The 19,073-nt window shown below is 31.0% G+C and overlaps 1 protein-coding gene and 1 long non-coding RNA gene across 2 annotated transcripts; both read right to left on the bottom strand.

The window, feature by feature from the left end:
- Positions 1-893: 893 nt before the first annotated feature.
- LOC115877819 (odorant receptor 67c-like) lies at positions 894-18,151 on the bottom strand. The gene is made up of 6 exons (XM_030894148.1): positions 18,120-18,151; positions 6,561-6,888; positions 6,307-6,406; positions 5,414-5,512; positions 5,125-5,280; positions 894-1,025 (listed from the first exon to the last, which is right to left on the bottom strand). The coding sequence occupies exons 1-6, from the start codon at positions 18,145-18,147 to the stop codon at positions 984-986; spliced, it is 753 nt and encodes a 250-aa protein (XP_030750008.1). The 5' UTR covers positions 18,148-18,151; the 3' UTR covers positions 894-983.
- LOC115877820 lies at positions 12,515-13,790 on the bottom strand. Its single transcript, XR_004049407.1, has 2 exons — positions 13,758-13,790; positions 12,515-13,580 (listed from the first exon to the last, which is right to left on the bottom strand). It is a non-coding gene; the product is annotated as an uncharacterized LOC115877820 (long non-coding RNA).
- Positions 18,152-19,073: the final 922 nt, after the last annotated feature.

Raw genomic sequence — 19,073 nt, 5'->3', positions numbered from 1 at the left:
ATGTACCATGTACCTTTTTCCTACAAATAATTTAATTAATAAATATATAATTTAAAAAACATAATAAATATATGATTTAAAAAATAAACCTAAAAATATAATTTAGAGATCTGCTATTTTTTATGTCTACAGAGAATAGGATATAGTAATATACCTAACCCTACTTATTTGTATTTACCGGTGAAAAGTTAAATTTGGATTTAAATGATACACTCTCTTGTAAACAATACATGAATGCACCATATTTTCAAAATAATGTCCACAGAAGTCCACAAAATAACGCAAAAATACCATAATACTGCCAATAAACAATATGGAGCTTGATCGGCGGCATAGCAACATCGCAAAAAAGGAGAATCTAGGATTTTCCATTCATCCTCGAAATACGTTGTACTACGCCGGCATATTTCTAAAACTGACGTTGCCAAGCTGCTTTTTATTATTAAAAGAAACACGACCATGATATTTTATTCCATTATAAAATTTAAAATACTAAAGCAGTTAAGCATTAAATGAAAAAATTGACGTTAGCAAATTAATGTAGTTGATATATTACAAAAATATAACGAAATTATTTATTACTTAATAATTGGTTGTGGTATTTAATCGAATACTAATACCAATATACAGGTAAATCTGGCAAATGTTTTCGGTGTAAGAGAGATGGGAAAATAAGGATAGAATAATGGCTGATGAAGGAGAAAGGTAAACAATTGTATCTCTTGAGTTTAAATATCTTTGATTATTACCTTTGGTAACTGACTTAAATTAATTTCTCAAAACATCATTCTAATATTATTATTGTTAACAGTGAGAGTTTTTTTTCTCAGTCAATCAAAAGTAAATACGTATAGGAAGTAAAGTAAATAAAAAAAAATCTGTAATAATTTGCTTTGGAAATATTTATTATTAACTGTCTAAAGCCAAAGTTTTGTCCTAGCAACAAAAAATTGTTGAAACTTTATTTAGATATTGCATAATATTTAGCTCATGATACTGATGTAAGAATAGGCGGCTTTGAACATCTGAAAACAAAATACGGGAGTATAAGAAAATATAAATTCCAAGGAAAAAATTTTAACACGTCATTTATATGTCAAAATGCCTTTTTTAATTATTAGGAGTAAAAGTTTAGGTATACTTTTTGTGACGAGCTGTACATTTGACAATACAGGCGGGTCATAAAATATAATTTTTACTTCGAATAGAACATGCTATTTTTTTCAAACGTCACAAATAATTTTTTAAACAAATTCGAACGTTGCCAAATAATATGAGAAGATTTAAAAGTAATACCTTGTAAGTAATTATATATCGAGAAATGGTTACGGCGGGCTCGTTGAATTTGACACTTTATATCAGTTTAATAACATTAATAATCATAATTAATAATATACTTTCGTACTTTTGTGCTTAGGCGTAAAAGTGCTTTACTTTTCTGCCTAGGCGTTAAAATGACTTTTTTATATTTTCAATCATGTCGCAAAAATTAATACTTTTGTGACGTTGAAAACAATTTTATTTATTTCAACCAGTACAAATTTAATTTTATATTGAATATTTTGGGAGAAAAAATGGTACGCCATTGATTTTAAAAAAAAAATCAGAATTATTTTCAAAATCTTCATTCATTTCTATACAATTTTCTTCATAATCAAAAGGCTAAAAATCTGTGTTACGGTGACTGTTTTGTGGAAATCGTTACATCGATCAGAGCGATGTATCAACGGATGAACTTATGAAGCAGTTGCTTGGTATGCAAAACTAGAGCAACGTACAACATGGCAAAACCTGGGCAAAGTACAGATACTAGAGACTGGCATGTATCTGCATCACAGGTGCCATGAGAACATATCCAACAGCAGCAATGGAGGTCATTCTAGACCTAACACATTGTCGTCGGTAGTTATGCCAATGCGACAATGATTAGAATGGTCATTGACGGAAACAGTACTGGGAGAATTTTCAGGTCAGGGGCTTGGAACACCCTCAAAAAGAAAATTCCACTTCTCCCAGTGGATGACATACCAAGAACTTACAACTTTGAGAAACACCTCACTGTAGTATTGAGTAATAGAAAGGATTGGAAGAAAGAAACGCTTACTCAGCATATAAAAAACCATACCATCACGTGGTATACTGATGCTTCCAAAAACAAAGCAGGGACAGGGATAGGAGTATTTGGACCGAAAACTAAATACTCCGAACCAATAGGCACCTACCGCAGTATCTTTCAGGCAGAAATTTACGCTATCGAAATATGCGTACAATTTATCTTAGATAGGAACTATCGAAAACAAGAAATTGTCATCCTATCCGATAGTCAAGCAGCACTTAACGCGATCAACTCCATAAATTCGAAGTTGGTCAAAGAATGCCTAGAGAAGCTCAACAAATTAGGCAAAGAAAATAAAGTCCTCCTACTCTGGGTGCCTGCTCACCAAGGGATAGAAGGCAATGAAAAAGCAAATGATCTAGCTAGGAAAGGAGCGAACACTCCACTAACTGGACCAGAACCGTTCTGTTTTCCAAACGGGAACCACCTGAAAAGCGGAACTGAAGAATCTGGAAGACTCCATCCGTATGTTGGAATGTGGTGTCCCTCCAATGGTCTAAGACACTCGAAAAAAGTTCCTCAGAACTTACGACCGAGAAAAATCCTCAAAGGTTTTCCTTGATTTAAGTAAAAACAATCTTAGGATTGTCACGGGGTTTCTAACAGGACACTGTCTCCTCAAGAAACACCTCAGTAGGCTGAAGCTGAGAAACAACGGCAAATGCAGATTCTGTGGGGAAAATGGGGAAACACCAGAACACCTTATCACTGAGTGCGCCGAGACGACGACCGAAGTTTTATTTCTTAGAATAGATTATTATTTGCTTGAATGGGCTTTTATTCCAAGAATAACCCTCTTAAATGTTACCATTAATTAAGGAATATCCTTCATTTTAATGTTTTCTATTTACAATACTAAGTATCTCAGCATCTATAAATACTGTATGATTCGAAAAAACAGCGTCAACGATGGCTACGAAATGAAGATCGCTGTCATTTTATATGTAAATTAGCTATGGGAACTATCGAATGAATTAGACTATCGATAATAATGAATGATTTCAACTATCGAATGGTTTTATTCGAATAAAATCATTCATTCATTTGTATACTAAAGCATATGTGACAACCTCGCCGTGCGACTAAATGGTTATCGTTGAGCCACGACTATCGAATGTTTTTGATAAATGAAATTTAGTATTCGTTTGATTTTTGTGTGCGTCAGTGCATTATTAGTTCTTCCAAATTTTTATAACTTCGCCTTATAAATACTGTGCTATTTTTGCGTTTATTAAAATATTTAAAATACTAAAATAGTAGTTTTTTTAATTGACGATTGTGTGCGTGTGCAGGTGGTCAAAATTTTTCCGAAAGTTTGTGTGATTTTCCGTAGCCCGATCTTTCAATTATTTAATTTTATATGGTATATGGTCTATTTTTTAATGGGAAATTTTGAGAAGTAGCAATTTTTAAGAGAGATGAGATGAACTTACAATTAATTTTAAAAATACATATTTGTATTTTAGATGTTTTAATAATATGAATTAGTTGAACTTAATAATTATATTAATTAATGTGGTTAAGTAAATGGTTATCGAACTCAGACTATGGGGTGAGAAAATTAAATTAAAAGTTTTACACGTGCCAATTTAAAAAAAAGTTAACGATGTTTGTATTTTGTTTATGCTAATTCTCTTACATGTAGTTTTTTGCGAAGAAATATTTCATTTATTTTTTAGTAAGTAAATACCAGTAAAAGTAAATATTATTATTATTAAATAGTAATATAAAGTACCGAATATAAATAATTTTGATTTCTAATTTTTATTTATATTTTCCTTGCATTACACTGCACGCTTAGAAAATTAATAAATGTTTATATTTCATGATTTTAAAATTTGTTGTTAATATAACAAATTAGTTCTGTAATTATTATTATTTAATAAACCAACGTTGCCACAAAAAATTGAGAGACTATATTATTTTTAAATAGGATCTAATATAAATAATTTTGACATCAAATTTGTTGTTTATATTTTGCTACTACTTAAAAAAAATGTTTATATTAAATGATTTCAAATTTTGTTGTTAATAGGTATAACAAATTATTACTGTTATTATTATTTATTAAACCAGTCTTTGCTTAAACACATTAAAAATAATTTTCCTACATCCAAAATAACAAGTATTATTGCAGTGTAACAACAGAATATTAATAAAAAAATGCAGAATAGAGAACAATGGCATACGGTCGAGTCGGCTGCTGCTGGCATCGTATACGTAGACGTAAAAGAATCTTTTACGTGTAAAAAAAATAAAAATATAAGAAATGCGCATGCGTACATAAACGTTTACGTATTTGTAGGCCGACTCGACCGTATGCCGTTGTTCTCTAATATATAGACATACTATCCCTAACTAACTAAAGTCAAACAATAATATTCTTTGCTAATATCAACTAATACCAATATATGGCAACAGCAGCCCTTCATAATGTATTTTCTGTGTAAATACTAGCACCCTCAATAAAAAAAAATAATGTGTCCATATCAATATCTGACTCCGCAAAATCAGGAGATGCCAGCTTCTTTCCTAGTAGCATTGCCACCGACCGCTGTCGGGTTTCTCGAAAGAAACCTAGCGTTGCCGGATGTATAATGAAATGCGACGTTGCCAAATCTAAAAATCAGAAGATTTAGGGAAATTACATATAACCCATGTTATAAGATTTACATAGGGTGGGCCGCTATGGACGGGAAAATTTCCCTAAATTTAGGGAGAAAATGGGGGTTGACCTTGGGCTCAAGTGGCCCCATACCTACTACCCTTCATTTTAATGTTTTTATTTACAATACTAAGTATCTCAGCATCTATAAATACTGTATGATCGAAAAAAAACAGCGTCAACGATGGCTACGAAATGAAGATCGCTGTCATTTTATATGTAAATTTATATGAGAAATGTCATCGGTCGTCATTTCTTAGCCAACGGGTCGCCTTTTTTTTTCGATCATACGGTATTACGTAATAATAACCGTCTTGTGATGCTGTGAAAATTGTATTCGTACCAACAAAGCTGATTGCGTGGTCATTGGTCCAAAAGGTCCTATAGTTATAACCAAGGGTTTTTGAGCCCTTATGAGAATTATCTGCATCACTTGACATTCTTTCTTCTCTAGCATGTACCATTCGCTATTGTAAAGATGATCGGCTATGGCAACGCTCTAAAAATGTATTTTTGTATAAATTGACTAAGTTTTTAGTTTAAAAATTGAAAAAGCAATATTAACAAATGGAAAACAATTTTCTCTTGAAGAAAAATTAAAGGGTTCTTTGATAAAAACACTGACAAATTACCTGCTCTTTTATCTCATTTGCGTTCCAAGCCAGAGCAAAAATTTGATAGGATAGCAAGGCAAAAAAGCACAATAACCAAAAGGATTCATTTGCTTTCGACTGAAAATAAAAAAAAATTAACAATCGTAAATTAAAGCCAAGCATACTTATTATGTTCAGAATACTGTTAATTTATATTAAAAATAAAAGTTCGAAATAGAATTTTGCTATAGGCTTGGTGCCGACCGCAGCGCACTCTACGACAGAAATCAGAAATTATCAATATATAGTTCACGCCGCCGCCGCCGCGCCGGCGCCGTCATGTCGATCGCATTAAAATAATATTAAAATCAGGGTTTTGTCATAATATTTAAGTATTTAAGTTTTTTGCTAGTGCAGTTATTGAGACTATAAAACACTCAGGTACGAGGTTTGTGTGATGTAACGCTGTTTCGGGTAGTAAAAAATGAGTGAAAAGAATTCGAACTAGGAGTCTTGTTGTGTTGTGACAATTTCAAATGTTAATAAAATTGCCTAAAAAATGTTAACGCGTAAAGGAGAGCGTAATGAGGTTGAATGAGGGCGTTGTTGGGTGCAATAACATTCAATAACTCAACGTACCCGGATATTCAACTCTCCCGAAACAACATTTTACAGCTTGATAATTTTTTACACCGATTTGATCAATTGCAAAAATGGATTCAAGCAGTTCGACGAAACAAGTGAGTAACTGATTCTCCGGCGGTGGCAGCACTGGCGGAGAATACACCAAGCCTATACACGGCACTTCTAGTTTCTGCCGTATTGAGCGCTGCAGCCGGAATTTTTAAAATGAACTGAAATGCGTCAAGCCTCAAATAAAGAACACACAGCTTTTGCACAGTATAATCAAATTCTTGTAATATACAACTTACTTTTGTGGCATTCGTGGCTACAGAAGCTACATCCAAAGAACTCAAAATGAACTCCATTAGAACAATACCCATAGCTCTATTATTTAGAGTTTCTATAAACCTAAAATAAGTTAAATGTAAGTTAATCTGATTTTATTATAAATAAAGAAATAATATACAGGGTATCCAATTTAAGAAAGCATAAGTTTGGGTTATATTTATATATTCATCATTTATATTCTATAAAAATAATATTTCAACATATCCCAACATACTCAATAATATACTGATGCTCAACAATCAACTTCTTCCACAACAACTTTCTATTTTCTTCGCTATTATCACTGCTGGATGTAATTTTGCTCATCTTCACTTGCAGAACCTCCAATTGTACACCACAGTATATCAGAAGTGTAACAAACAACATATGGGTGATGCAACTGTAGACAAAACCGCTCCACGTAAACATTAACATCACGGAGTAGTAGGGTACCAGATTATCCAACTTATTGACTGGAAACCATATTTGGTACATAAAATGCGTTTCCAACGAAGCATTGTTAAGTCTGTTGTATTGAATTAACTTGCTGTTTTCATATGCGCCTAAAAAATATACCCAATATTGAATAATACGTTAAATTTACTAAAAATTAGAATTTTGCAGAAAATCTTAAAAGATTTAGTTAGGGAGGTCCAGAACCCTTCTATGGTATTGCAAAAGCATTTACAAAAATGGCCACAAGACCATGGGTACACCACCATCCTACAGGCAGAAATGTACGCTCTAGAAAGATGCGTACAAATTATCTTAGATAGGAAGAAAAAAAAACTATCGGAAACAAGAAATATCCATCTTATCTGATAGTTAAGCAGCCTTCAGAGCGATCAACTCAGTAACCATCAATTCGAAGTTGGTCAAAGAATACCTCTATACCGTGCTGGGAACTGTTGCTTTTGGATCGGTATTTACATACGAGTGTGGAAGTAAATCGCATACGGATCTTATTAAGTCGGAGTGAGAGAAATGCGACGGTATGCTGTTGCGTTGTTGCCGGTATCCCTTTCCCTATCAAATAAAGTAAAATCACAATCGCAAACCACTTTTTTAAGACTTTTTTCGAAAAGGTAACTAGACAAAATCATTAGATATGTTTCTGAGCATCTGAAATGGAATTATAAGAATATCGATAGGGTGTGCATTTTTTTATAACGAGAAAAGGTCAGTAATCGCGATAATTTAAAAACTCAACTTTTTAACACATTTCACGCCATAACTTAAGAACCACTTTAGATATTGAAGCTTTTTTTATTTTGAAGATGGGATCATTTACAATATGTTTACATAAGAAAAATTCAATAATGTTGTTTTTTTCCGTTCTAAAATTTTAAACAACTCATCCATTTACTTTTAGTGCAACTTTTTTATTTATGAAGATTTTTACATACTGTCTACGAAGAAAGTTTTTGAAAAACTACAATCAATTATTTCTAATAGATTTCGATATATGGATTTTGGAATTCAGAGTTCTAATAGTGCGACCACTATCGAACACCAACTCAATTACACTTATTTTTACCCAAAATGTTTCTAACTGGCACTTAAAAATTTTCAAGCTATAAGGAAAATTACGACTCGTTAATAAATAAACAAATAAAGTATCACGAAACGTAATTAAATTGTGAAGCTGAACGCATGATGTACGCCTTTCCCTAGAACTTTAAGAACTGACAGAGTTACTGATTGGGTGAACCGATTGACTGCGACAACTTAGCAATGTTCATAGCTTATAGTTTCTAGGTTTATTTCATACGTTTGGCAACGTGTTTACTGTTCTGTCTTTGTTCAGTACATTATAAACGCATTGTACTCTTCTTACATACGGAAATCTCGACCCAAGACTAACCTTTGCCAGTCCAGTATAATAATTATTTATTTATTTATTTTATTTATTTCTAGTCGGAACACAAACAGGACAAGTCCCAAAATTAGTGTCCACAGCTTACATATAATAACTAAATACCAATAACAATAGTAATAACCAATTTTAAAATTATAATACTATTTTTCTTAAAATTACAATTTTTTCTATATATATATACACAAACTAAGTCAATATCAACACCAATATGTTTAAGATTTAAGCAAAAAAATATGAAATGAAAACACTATGAAATAACAAGCAAAGGAATCGCGATAAGGAATACAATAATTATATATTAAAAGTAAACAATTAAATTATAGATATTAAACCATAGAAAAACGGAATTAACTTATAAATATAAATTTACTGTTCAGGAGTATAATATCTGGACATGGCTATACACTCACAAATTGTCGTTTTAATTTACATTTTAAGGCTAACAAATTATCAGAAAAAAAATCAAAATCCGTGCAGTAGGAATTGGCAAACTCCAGCATTCTGTTAACTGGTGAATTGGCAGCACTATTTGTGTGAGAAAATGTCTTCTTGAAAAGGGAGTTGAATCTTAAATTTTTTGTTGGAACATTAAATGAAATCATAGACAAGAGATAAGGTGAATCGATTTGAGAATTTATTATTTTGTATAATACTGCTATATCAGTAATTATTCTACGATGTTCTAAAGTTAATATATTAAATCGGTTGCACATAGATATATAAGAGTCGTTAATATTATTTTTATATCCCAAATATTTAACAAATCTTTTTTGTACCTGCTCTAGCCTATTTATATAAATATGGTACATTGGATTCCACACTGAGGATGCAAAGTTCAACTGACTGTATACATACGTATAATATAAAGAGAGCAAAGCTTTATTGCTGGTGAATTGTCTAGCCTGCCTGTGTATAAATCCCAGCGTTCTAAATGCTTTAGAAACAATAGCCTCAATATGCTCGCTAAAAATCATTTTCTCATCAAAGAATACACCTAGATCTCGTGCTCCTTGTTTTCGAAGTAAATCAATGTCACCTAAGCTATAGTTATACACTAACTTATTGTGATTACGACTGAATGAGATCATGAAACATTTTTCCGGATTTAGAAATAGATTATTTTTCGAACAGTAATTCTTAAAATTGTCCAATTCAGACTGAAATAAAAGCGCATCATTGATGTTAACGAATTTTCATAAAAAAATTTAAGTCGTCCGCATATAACAAATAGTTGGAAAAATGAAAACAGTTTTTTATATCATTAACATAGATTACAGTTGAGGGTTGGAACCTTTGGTGTTAAACAGCAAAATAAAAACACTAAATCACCACAATACACCAAAACACTTTACTTTGCATCATCAGATGGAGGATTATAAACTAATAGTTTATAATCATCTGCTGCAGATGGAGGATTATAAACTAATAGTTTATAATCATCTGCTGATGATGCTAACATGGTTAGCGAAACGCGCGTCCAGTGTAAAAGTAAAAGTGTTTTGGTGTATTGTGGTGATTTAGTGTTTTTATTTTGATCATTAACATAGTGTTATGATTTTTATGAGTACCTTGTTTATATAGTGTATTGTTATGATTAACAAATTATGGTTTATGTATTATGTCAGATTGTATTATTCATAATGCATGATTTTTATGACAGGCGATAGAATGTTACGGGAGATAAGATTGGGAGTGAGGCGTCCGCAGCAGTCAGTCGGTACCGTGCGCTCGCACGATACCCATGTTTGTGTCGTAATCCTAAGTACTAAAATGTAATAAAGAAGTTATGAGGGAAATCCAGTGTTTTATTTGAAAATACAAGATCTATTGTTTACAATCAGAAGCGGGATAGAACTACTAGAAGTACCACAAGAGTTTAAAAAGTGCCAATATGCCATGTTGTGTGTGAATCCATAAGTTAAGTTGCTGGAAAAGGACATAAAGCCATAAAGCAACAAGTCCAGCAGTGTTAGTGAATAAAAAGGATACATACAGGAACATTTGGAAATTGGCTTATCCACTCCTACTTCAAAAATGGGAAAAGACAAGGCTGTTACGATGTGCAAGGTGCAAACTGCAAGTCATGTTTGCTAAAATAAGTCTTTTGATTGACCATGTTGACATAAACACTAAAGCAGTGAGAAAATATAGCTTCAGAGGATACATTCGAATAAGATAAGTACACAGATATCAATTAATTGTTAATTTATGTTTCATAGTTACGAATATAAAATTTTTAGTTGCTTGTTTATGATTTTAAAGACGTTATTGAAATTAATATTCCAATAAATTGAATTTGTAAAAGAATCAAATAAAATAAAAGGTTCAGATCAATTAATGATAGTGATATCAATATAGGGCAGCCTGTATAACAAAAAAATGTTTTAACTAAAATTAAAAACAAGCATCTTTTGCATAATCTCTTTGCAAATTTGATACAAGCAAAATCAAATGTTTAATGTCTAAATTATTTAAATTGATTTTGTAAAGGCTATTCATTTCTAGTGAATAAAATTAAACAATATGAAGGTTTAAAATATCACCAAGGTTTAAATTTACACTGTGAACAAATAATCGCAAAAATAAATCTCTACAAACATTATAGACCGATATAGTCTAAAAATAATTATTGTTTTAATAAAGTTTATGATTCAAAAATTATTTCTCTGTTTCTTATAAAGATATAACGTTCTTTTTAAAATAATTAAGGACTAATTATTATTTTCAGGACGGTCTTGGAAAATAGTCTGTTAATAGAAATAAAAGGAGTTACACAATATGTTTCAAAAAAAAAAAAAAATATATGGTGATAATTGATAACAGAAAATGTTCGTACACAGGTCGATAAACACACAGAGTTTTTTACACAACACAATAATATTTGTTTGGATTTGTAAAAAGAAATTGGTATGCACAAAAAAATTGTTTTGTATATTTAACAATTTATACAGAGGAGTTTAAAAGAAACCATTTAATTAATTTCGTGTTGTGTTGATTATATTTTATGTTATGGTTTTAGTAAAGCCCTTCAGGATTTTACCAGAAGATAGAGTGTCGGAGGAATAAAAAGTTTAAATAATTACTTTTGTTCGGCCTCAAAAAAAAATAAATAAATAAAAAGAAATAGGAAGTTTGAAATACCAAAAGCTGTAACTTCAGACAATAGCAATTAAAAAAAAATAAAGTTTATCAATATAAGAAATCAGACTGTTTTGCAACAAAAATAAAATAAATTAGCATTGAACGCAATGTCCCCACAACATTCTACTTCCTAAAAAAAATATTTATTCTGAATGTTCTCTTTGGAAACAGTATATGATTTCACTTTTTGAATGATTATTATTTTGTTCCATGATTTATTCGCTAATCTCTTTTATTGAAATCTGTTTTAGTGACATGTAAGACATATTTAAAGTGCTTCATGAATTATAAAATTATAAATGAATTGGGAGATATTATCAAGATTCTAGAACCCTCTTTGAGAACCCTAGAGAGAGCAAGGTGTCTCTTTTGGTAGCACAGCCGAGTAGAGTCATTTACAGATGATAAGTTTGCTGAGCGATTTATAATATGAAGTTTAGAAGAATATGAAGTATCTGTTTCTTTTATATAGAAACAAATTGAGCAACTACCTACTACTTATATAGTTGGAACTTGATTTCAACCATCATATGTATCCTTTCAAGTCATCACACCATTATTCACTCTGTACTATTTATTTAACAAAATTTTTAATGCATTTAAAAAAATCGAATTTAATTAAATTAAAATATAATTTCCAATCTGTAGTGTTCATCAACACTAAAGTATCAGAAAAAAACAAAATAATAATTTATGTTTATTACTTATGAATAGCAGTTAGGTACAGATATCTATTTCATTGCCTCCAGCTTTCATGGAATGTTGCAAATTTGACTGCTGTATATAGTTTATCAAAACTCAATAATTTCTTATTAAAAACAATTGAGTAAATATCATTTCCTATTTAACCACAACAGAGTTCAAGCAAAAACACTCAAATTGCACCCTGTATGTTTACAGGATAAAATTTTCTTTTTAATTAAAAATACCAAGAATTAAATATGACTAAGTACTTGCTAAACAAAGAGGATCAGAATATCATCAATATTTCTAATATTTCTATATTTTGTTTTAAAGACAACTGCGATAGTTTAATAAAATGTTCGAAGCATATTGATAAAAACTAAAGTTCTTTGGTAAAAAAAATAACTTTGGTAAAAAAAACCTGTTACAAACAAATTACTGCATACAACTAACACTATATTTCGTACAAGGAATTATGAAAAACCATACCAGTCTTTCATGAAGTTGACTATTATTAGTAAATTGATATTTAATATTTAAGACTGTATAAAAAAAACATCTCCAGTTTTAACAAAAGTTTCAGTTTTAATTAATTTTAAATTTTACAGGAAGGTATAAAAAATTAGAACTAAATGTTCTTATACTTTTAGTAACACGTATCAGTAAAAGCACAGGGTTACAATGCTGCAACCCATATTAATTAATTAATGTTTGGCTTTGATAATGATCATTGAGGATCGTTGGTTGCAGGGGATTATGAGCTGGCCCGATCCTCTTCAACTGGGTTCTGATTGGTGGTCTAATTGAATCTAAACTTTTCAGTAGAAATAGTAAATAAAAAAAAATAATTAAAAATAAAAACGAAATATCTTTAGTATTAAAAATAATTGGAATATTATTCATTAATACTTATTTTTATTAAAATAGGGTCAAAATATGAATCGATTGAAAATATACTTGGTTGGTTACTGTATGAAAAGCAAGGTGAATTTAATTCTCATATTTGGAGAAGTGTGATTTAAAACTGCAAACAGAAGTAAAAGAAAAATAAATCAGTTTATGAAAGCTTTTAGCAGATAAATATTTCTAAATAATAAAAAAAATACAGTTCCATAGTAAATAAAATTTTCAGTCAAAAACTAAATGAAATCTATGCAATAATCAAAGATCAAATGAGTTTGTAATAAATAATTAATTCTGACAATTGGGGTACTACAAAATACAGTATCTGCCATAATGTGACGTCTAATATTAAAAAAAAGAAATCTAACGTCCAATATAAAAAACTCTTTGACTTTATGGATTCACTTAAGGCGAACAATTATTAAGTAGATATAAAGTTTTGTATGTTTCAACATTCAATTCCTTAGAACCATAAAAAGGGACATCGATTTGCAGCGATGCTAGTAAGGTCAGGATGAACGAACGTTCTTTTAAAGTTACAATTTACTCTTAATATTAATTAAGGATTAGATTCTGGTCTTTGTTAAGATGACCTTATGAGATTTATTTTTGAATATAAAACACAACGAAGGTATTACTGATTTAAACCTAAAACAAAACAAAAATAAATTAAAATTAAACCTAAAAATAAGTAGAGCTCTAATGCGAGCATAAAACCTAAAAATAAGTAGAGCTCTAATACGAGCATAAAACCTAAAAATAAGTAGAGCTCTAATGCGAGCATAAAACCTAAAAATAAGTAGAGCTCTAATGCGAGCATAAAACCTAAAAGTAAGTAGAGCTCTAATGCGAGCATAAAAACTTAAAAATAAGTAAAGCTCTAATGCGAGCATAAAAACTTAAAAATAAATAAAGCTCTAATGCGAGCATAAAAATTTAAAAATAAGTAGAGCTCTAATGCGAGCATAAAAACTTAAAAATAAATAAAGCTCTAAAGCGAGCATAAAAACTTAAAAATAAGTAAAGCTCTAATGCGAGCATAAAAACTTAAAAATAAGTAAAGCTCTAATGTGAGCATATAAACTTAAAATAAATAAAGCTCTAATGCGAGCATAAAAACTTAAAAACAAATAAAGCTCTAATGCGAGCATAAAAACTTAAAATAAATAAAGCTCTAAAGCGAGCATAAAAAACTTAAAAATAAATAAAGCTCTAATGCGAGCATAAAAACTTAAAAATAAGTAAAGCTCTAATGCGAGCATAAAAACTTAAAAATAAATAAAGCTCTAATGCGAGCATAAAAACTTAAAAAATAAGTAAAGCTCTAATGCGAGCATAAAAACTTAAAAATAAGTAAAGCTCTAATGCGAGCATGAAACTTAAAACAAATAAAGCTCTAATGCGAGCATAAAAAACTTAAAATAAGTAAAGCTCTAATGCGAGCATAAAACTTAAAAATAAGTAAAAGCTCTAATGCGACCATAAAAAAACTTAAAAATAAGTAAATCTCTAATGTGAGCATAAAAACTTAAAAATAAATAAAGCTCTAATGCGAGCATAAAAACTTAAAAACAAATAAAGCTCTAATGCGAGCATAAAAACTTAAAAATAAGTAAAGCTCTAATGCGAGCATAAAAACTTAAAAATAAATAAAGCTCTAATGCGAGCATAAAAACTTAAAAATAAATAAAGCTCTAATGCGAGCATAAAAACTTAAAAATAAGTAAAGCTCTAATGCGAGCATAAAAACTTAAAAATAAGTAAAGCTCTAATGCGAGCATAAAAACTTAAAAACAAATAAAGCTCTAATGCGAGCATAAGAACTTAAAAATAAGTAAAGCTCTAATGCGAGCAAAAAACTTAAAAATAAATAAAGCTCTAATGCGAGCATAAAAACTTAAAAATAAGTAAAGCTCTAATGCGAGCATAGAAACTTAAAAATAGATATTTTTTTTTCTTTTTTTTTATTTTTTTTATTTATCTTTTCAGAAGCAATAAAGGAGGGAAGTCGAGGACGACCGGAAAGTAGGATGGCCGAGTGTTATGATTTTATGAGTACCTTGTTTATATAGTGTATTGTTATGATTAACAAATTATGGTTTATGTATTATGTCAGATTGTATTATTCATAATGCATGGTTTTTATGACAGAGGCGATAGAATGTTACGGGAGATAAGATTGGGAGTGAGGCGTCCGCAGCAGTCAGTCGGTACCGTGCGCTCGCACGATACCCATGTTTGTGTCGTAATCCTAAGTACTAAAATGTAATAAAGAAGTTATGAGGGAAATCCAGTGTTTTATTTGAAAATACAAGATCTATTGTTTACAATAGATAATAAATAATAACGGACCCAGGTGACTTCCCTGTGGAACTCCCGATGTAGACTCATACGGGAATGATAGACTCTCAGCCACTGACACCCACTGAGACCGGCCCGATAAATACGATCGAAACCAGTCAAGCATGACTCCATCCACACCGACTCCCGCCAATTTTCCTAACAAAATATTATGATCGACCTTGTCAAAAGCCTTACTGAAGTCAGTGTAAACAGAGTCCACCTGTACACGATCATCCATGCTACTCATATAAATTGTGCATAGCTGATAAGGTTTGTGTCTGTAGACCTCCTAGAAAAAAAACCATGTTGCTCGGGATTTAAAATATTTTTTACTAAGAAAAATAGATATTTATAGACAACTTTTTCAAAGATTTTAGCAAATATACAAAGTTTAGAAATACCTCTATAATTTTCTACGTTTTTCTTGTCGCCCGATTTAAGGATAGGTATGACCAAGGCATGCTTCCATTCAGCAGGAAAGATGCCTGTAGTAAGCGATTGATTAAACAGCTTAGTAAGAGGAGCACATAGACCTCTAGTGCAGTTTCTAACAAAAATTGATGGAATATCATCACATCCGGGCCTCTTTTTGGGATCGAGTTTCCCGAGAACTTCCGATACTTCGCTTTCATCTATATGCAGACAATTCAAACCCGCATGCCCGAGTGTGACAGAAACCAAAGCCGAACTATTTAAATGAGGTTGAAATACACTCTGGAAATATTCCGCAAAAAGATTGCTAATGCACTGATTATCACTTGCCCTCTGAGTTTTATATTTCATATCCATCGGAATGGTAGTGCTGCCGCTTTTAGCCGAAACAAAGTGCCAGAATTTTTTACAGTTGTTTGGAATCGCTCTCCTTCAATATAATTTAAGTAATTATTATAATCCTCCAATATAAGTCTTTTAGAGCGGCTTCTGAGCAATTTAAATGTATTAAAATCTTGTAAATTTTTATAAATTTTCCACTTTTTGTGAAATTTATTTTTTTCTTTAATTACCTTTATAGTTGAAGCGGTGAAATAAACGGGATAATTACGATTGCGATAGCCCATTGGTACATAATGCGCTATTAATTCTTTTAAAATGATATTGAATCTTGACAAATTAATTTCTATGTTATTACTAAATAGCATATTATCCCATTGTACCTCTGATAGTGCTCTATTAATATCATAATAATTAGCTTTATGAAAATTGAAAAATTTGCAACTAGGAAGAAGAATAGTTTTTGTGTGTTTCAATTGAAGGAGAAATTCTACTGCCGGATGATGATGATCCTCAGTAACAAGAGGTGACGAACAGTGTGATAGCATATCAACAGTTTCTGAATTGTTACATAAAATTAGATCCAAAGTTCTACCAGAAACGTTTCTTACGTGGTTGAATTGCATCATACCGCAAAACGAAAATATATCTATTACGTTAGCCGAATTTACATCTATATTAATAGCAGTTAAATAATTTTCACACTCTTGGGAGACCCAGTTCCATGCGGAACAAATGAAGTCTCGACAAATGATAACTTTATTGTCTTTACCTAATCGCTCAGCAATCCAGTTCAGTTTAGAAATAAAACTATTTCTTGCATCGTCCTCTCCTGGGGGCAGGTATACGCAACACAAATACACTCCAACCACTTCTGTCACTTTAAAATATATCCATACATCCTCCGCCTCGCTTTGAAACTCCGGTACCAATGTATCTTGGAGATAAGTTGCAGTTGCAATAAATACACCACCTCCATCTGACTTCTTCGACATGGATGTTTGACGATCTCTACGGAACATGTCGTAATTCCTTATATCCAACAACTCCCGATCAAAAATTGAGTCATTTAACCATGACTCTGTAATAAACAAGATATCAAAGTTGTGTGCCTGTAAATTTATCCGAAAATCATGTAGTTTTGTACGTAATGTTGTTTGTAATTATAATGACTTGGCAAATGTGCGGCACCATAATTCTACTTATTAAACTTCTTTGTTCTTAAAAAACAGTAAAAATTAAAGAAAAATAGAGAATGACTAAAAAAGTTGAAACCACAGCAATCAAAACTCATTCTTGCAACTTCGTGTCGTTTAGTCAGTTGCCGGCAGCGACTAGACTTCGTTTATACAGTCAGTTGAACTTTGCATCCTCAGTGTGGAATCCAATGTACCATATTTATATAAATAGGCCAGAGCAGATACAAAAAAGATTTGTTAAATTATTTGGGATATAAAAATAATATTAACGACTCTTATATATCTATGTGCAACCGATTTAATATATTAACTTTAGAACATCGTAGAATAATTACTGATGTAGCAGTATTATACAAAATAATAAATTCTCAAATCGATTCACCTTATCTCTTGTCTATGATTTCATTTAATGTTCCAACAAAAAATTTAAGATTCACCTCCCTTTTCAAGAAGACACTTTCTCACACAAATAGTGCTGCCAATTCACCAGTTAACAGAATGCTGGTGTTTGCCAATTCCTACTGCACGGATTTTGACTTTTTCACTGATAATTTGTTTGCCTTAAAATGTACCTACTAGTAGTAGTAGAAGAACCTTAGAATTTTGATGGTCGGTGAGTGTGTCTCTATCAAAGTTAAAGAACTTTTACTAGCAATAATTCATAAATGATAAGGTATAATTATTTGATAGTGTATTGTCATTATAGCCAGTCACTAAAAATTAAGGTTCTTGCTTTATCCACAACGAAACTACAAAAATTTCTTAGTTTACTTCGAAAAAAGGGATGGTACGGCTTGGCTCAAATTCATGAACCACTAATTTAAACACTCAGATTTCGCTCAAATTCGAATTAATAGACTCCCAAATTACTCACCCGAAAGATTTATTGTAGTAACAGGCATTAAAGTTCCCAAAAACTGAGCAATCATAAAAAATCTACAGGTTTTAACTTTCTTTGAATATTTTTCTTTGATATCATCATCATCGCATTCCCAAATTTCAGTTTCTTTGTTCACTACCTCGTCCAACATAGCTACGAATTTATTTTTCCAGAAAATGATCAATTTCACTTGCATTTTGGTAGCGTTGACCACCACTCCCAAACTGGCAATGATAAACTTAATGTCGTACTTGTATATGATCAAGCGGATCAGTTCAGATACTAAGGATAACCAGAAGCAGGCATACAGAACTTTGCTGAACACAGCGAAAATGTAGTAAAGTTTGTTATAAATTTCGTTTTTCGAAATAGGTTTTTCCCATACCCCACCAAGAATGGTAAGCCATTTCACCCATTGTATCAGTTGCTGGTTATTGTTGTTAGCCATCTTAGATACATATTGAGAACCTCAATCAGTTCCCAGCATTAATATACTAAAAAGTTTCAAAACTAAATAGGATATAAAACATATAATTTTGTAATTAACTAATGTGGGATTCGGGAAGTTTGTTAAATATTCAAAATGTTTTATGTAAAATATTTTGTCATTTTAATCAGTTCTCGAGAAGTTTTTGTACACGTATCCACATTTAGAGGTCTAAGTATTTATTAATGCATATATTTGCTACGTTTACCTGTCGTACCGTATAATTTTATGCAGAAATGTAACTCTAAGAGATGAATTTATTATTACTCAGAAGTTTCTGTACAGGAATAAGCAGTAATATAAACAAATCAAATATATCTTTAAAGATATAAACTGTAGGTTGGAATATTTGGTATTGTAACAGAAAATTACACACCTTAACTTACTCTAGAGATACTTATTTGTTCTTCTAACCATTTATATCTATACATTTTGATTAGATTTTTGAGGTGGCTTTTTTA

This window comes from Sitophilus oryzae, unplaced genomic scaffold (genome assembly GCF_002938485.1).
Source record: "Sitophilus oryzae breed Bouriz unplaced genomic scaffold, Soryzae_2.0 scaffold_1499_pilon_pilon, whole genome shotgun sequence".
Taxonomy (NCBI): domain Eukaryota; kingdom Metazoa; phylum Arthropoda; class Insecta; order Coleoptera; family Curculionidae; genus Sitophilus; species Sitophilus oryzae.
Note: the sequence above shows the minus strand (reverse complement) of the source record. Positions and strands in the feature narration are given on the sequence as shown.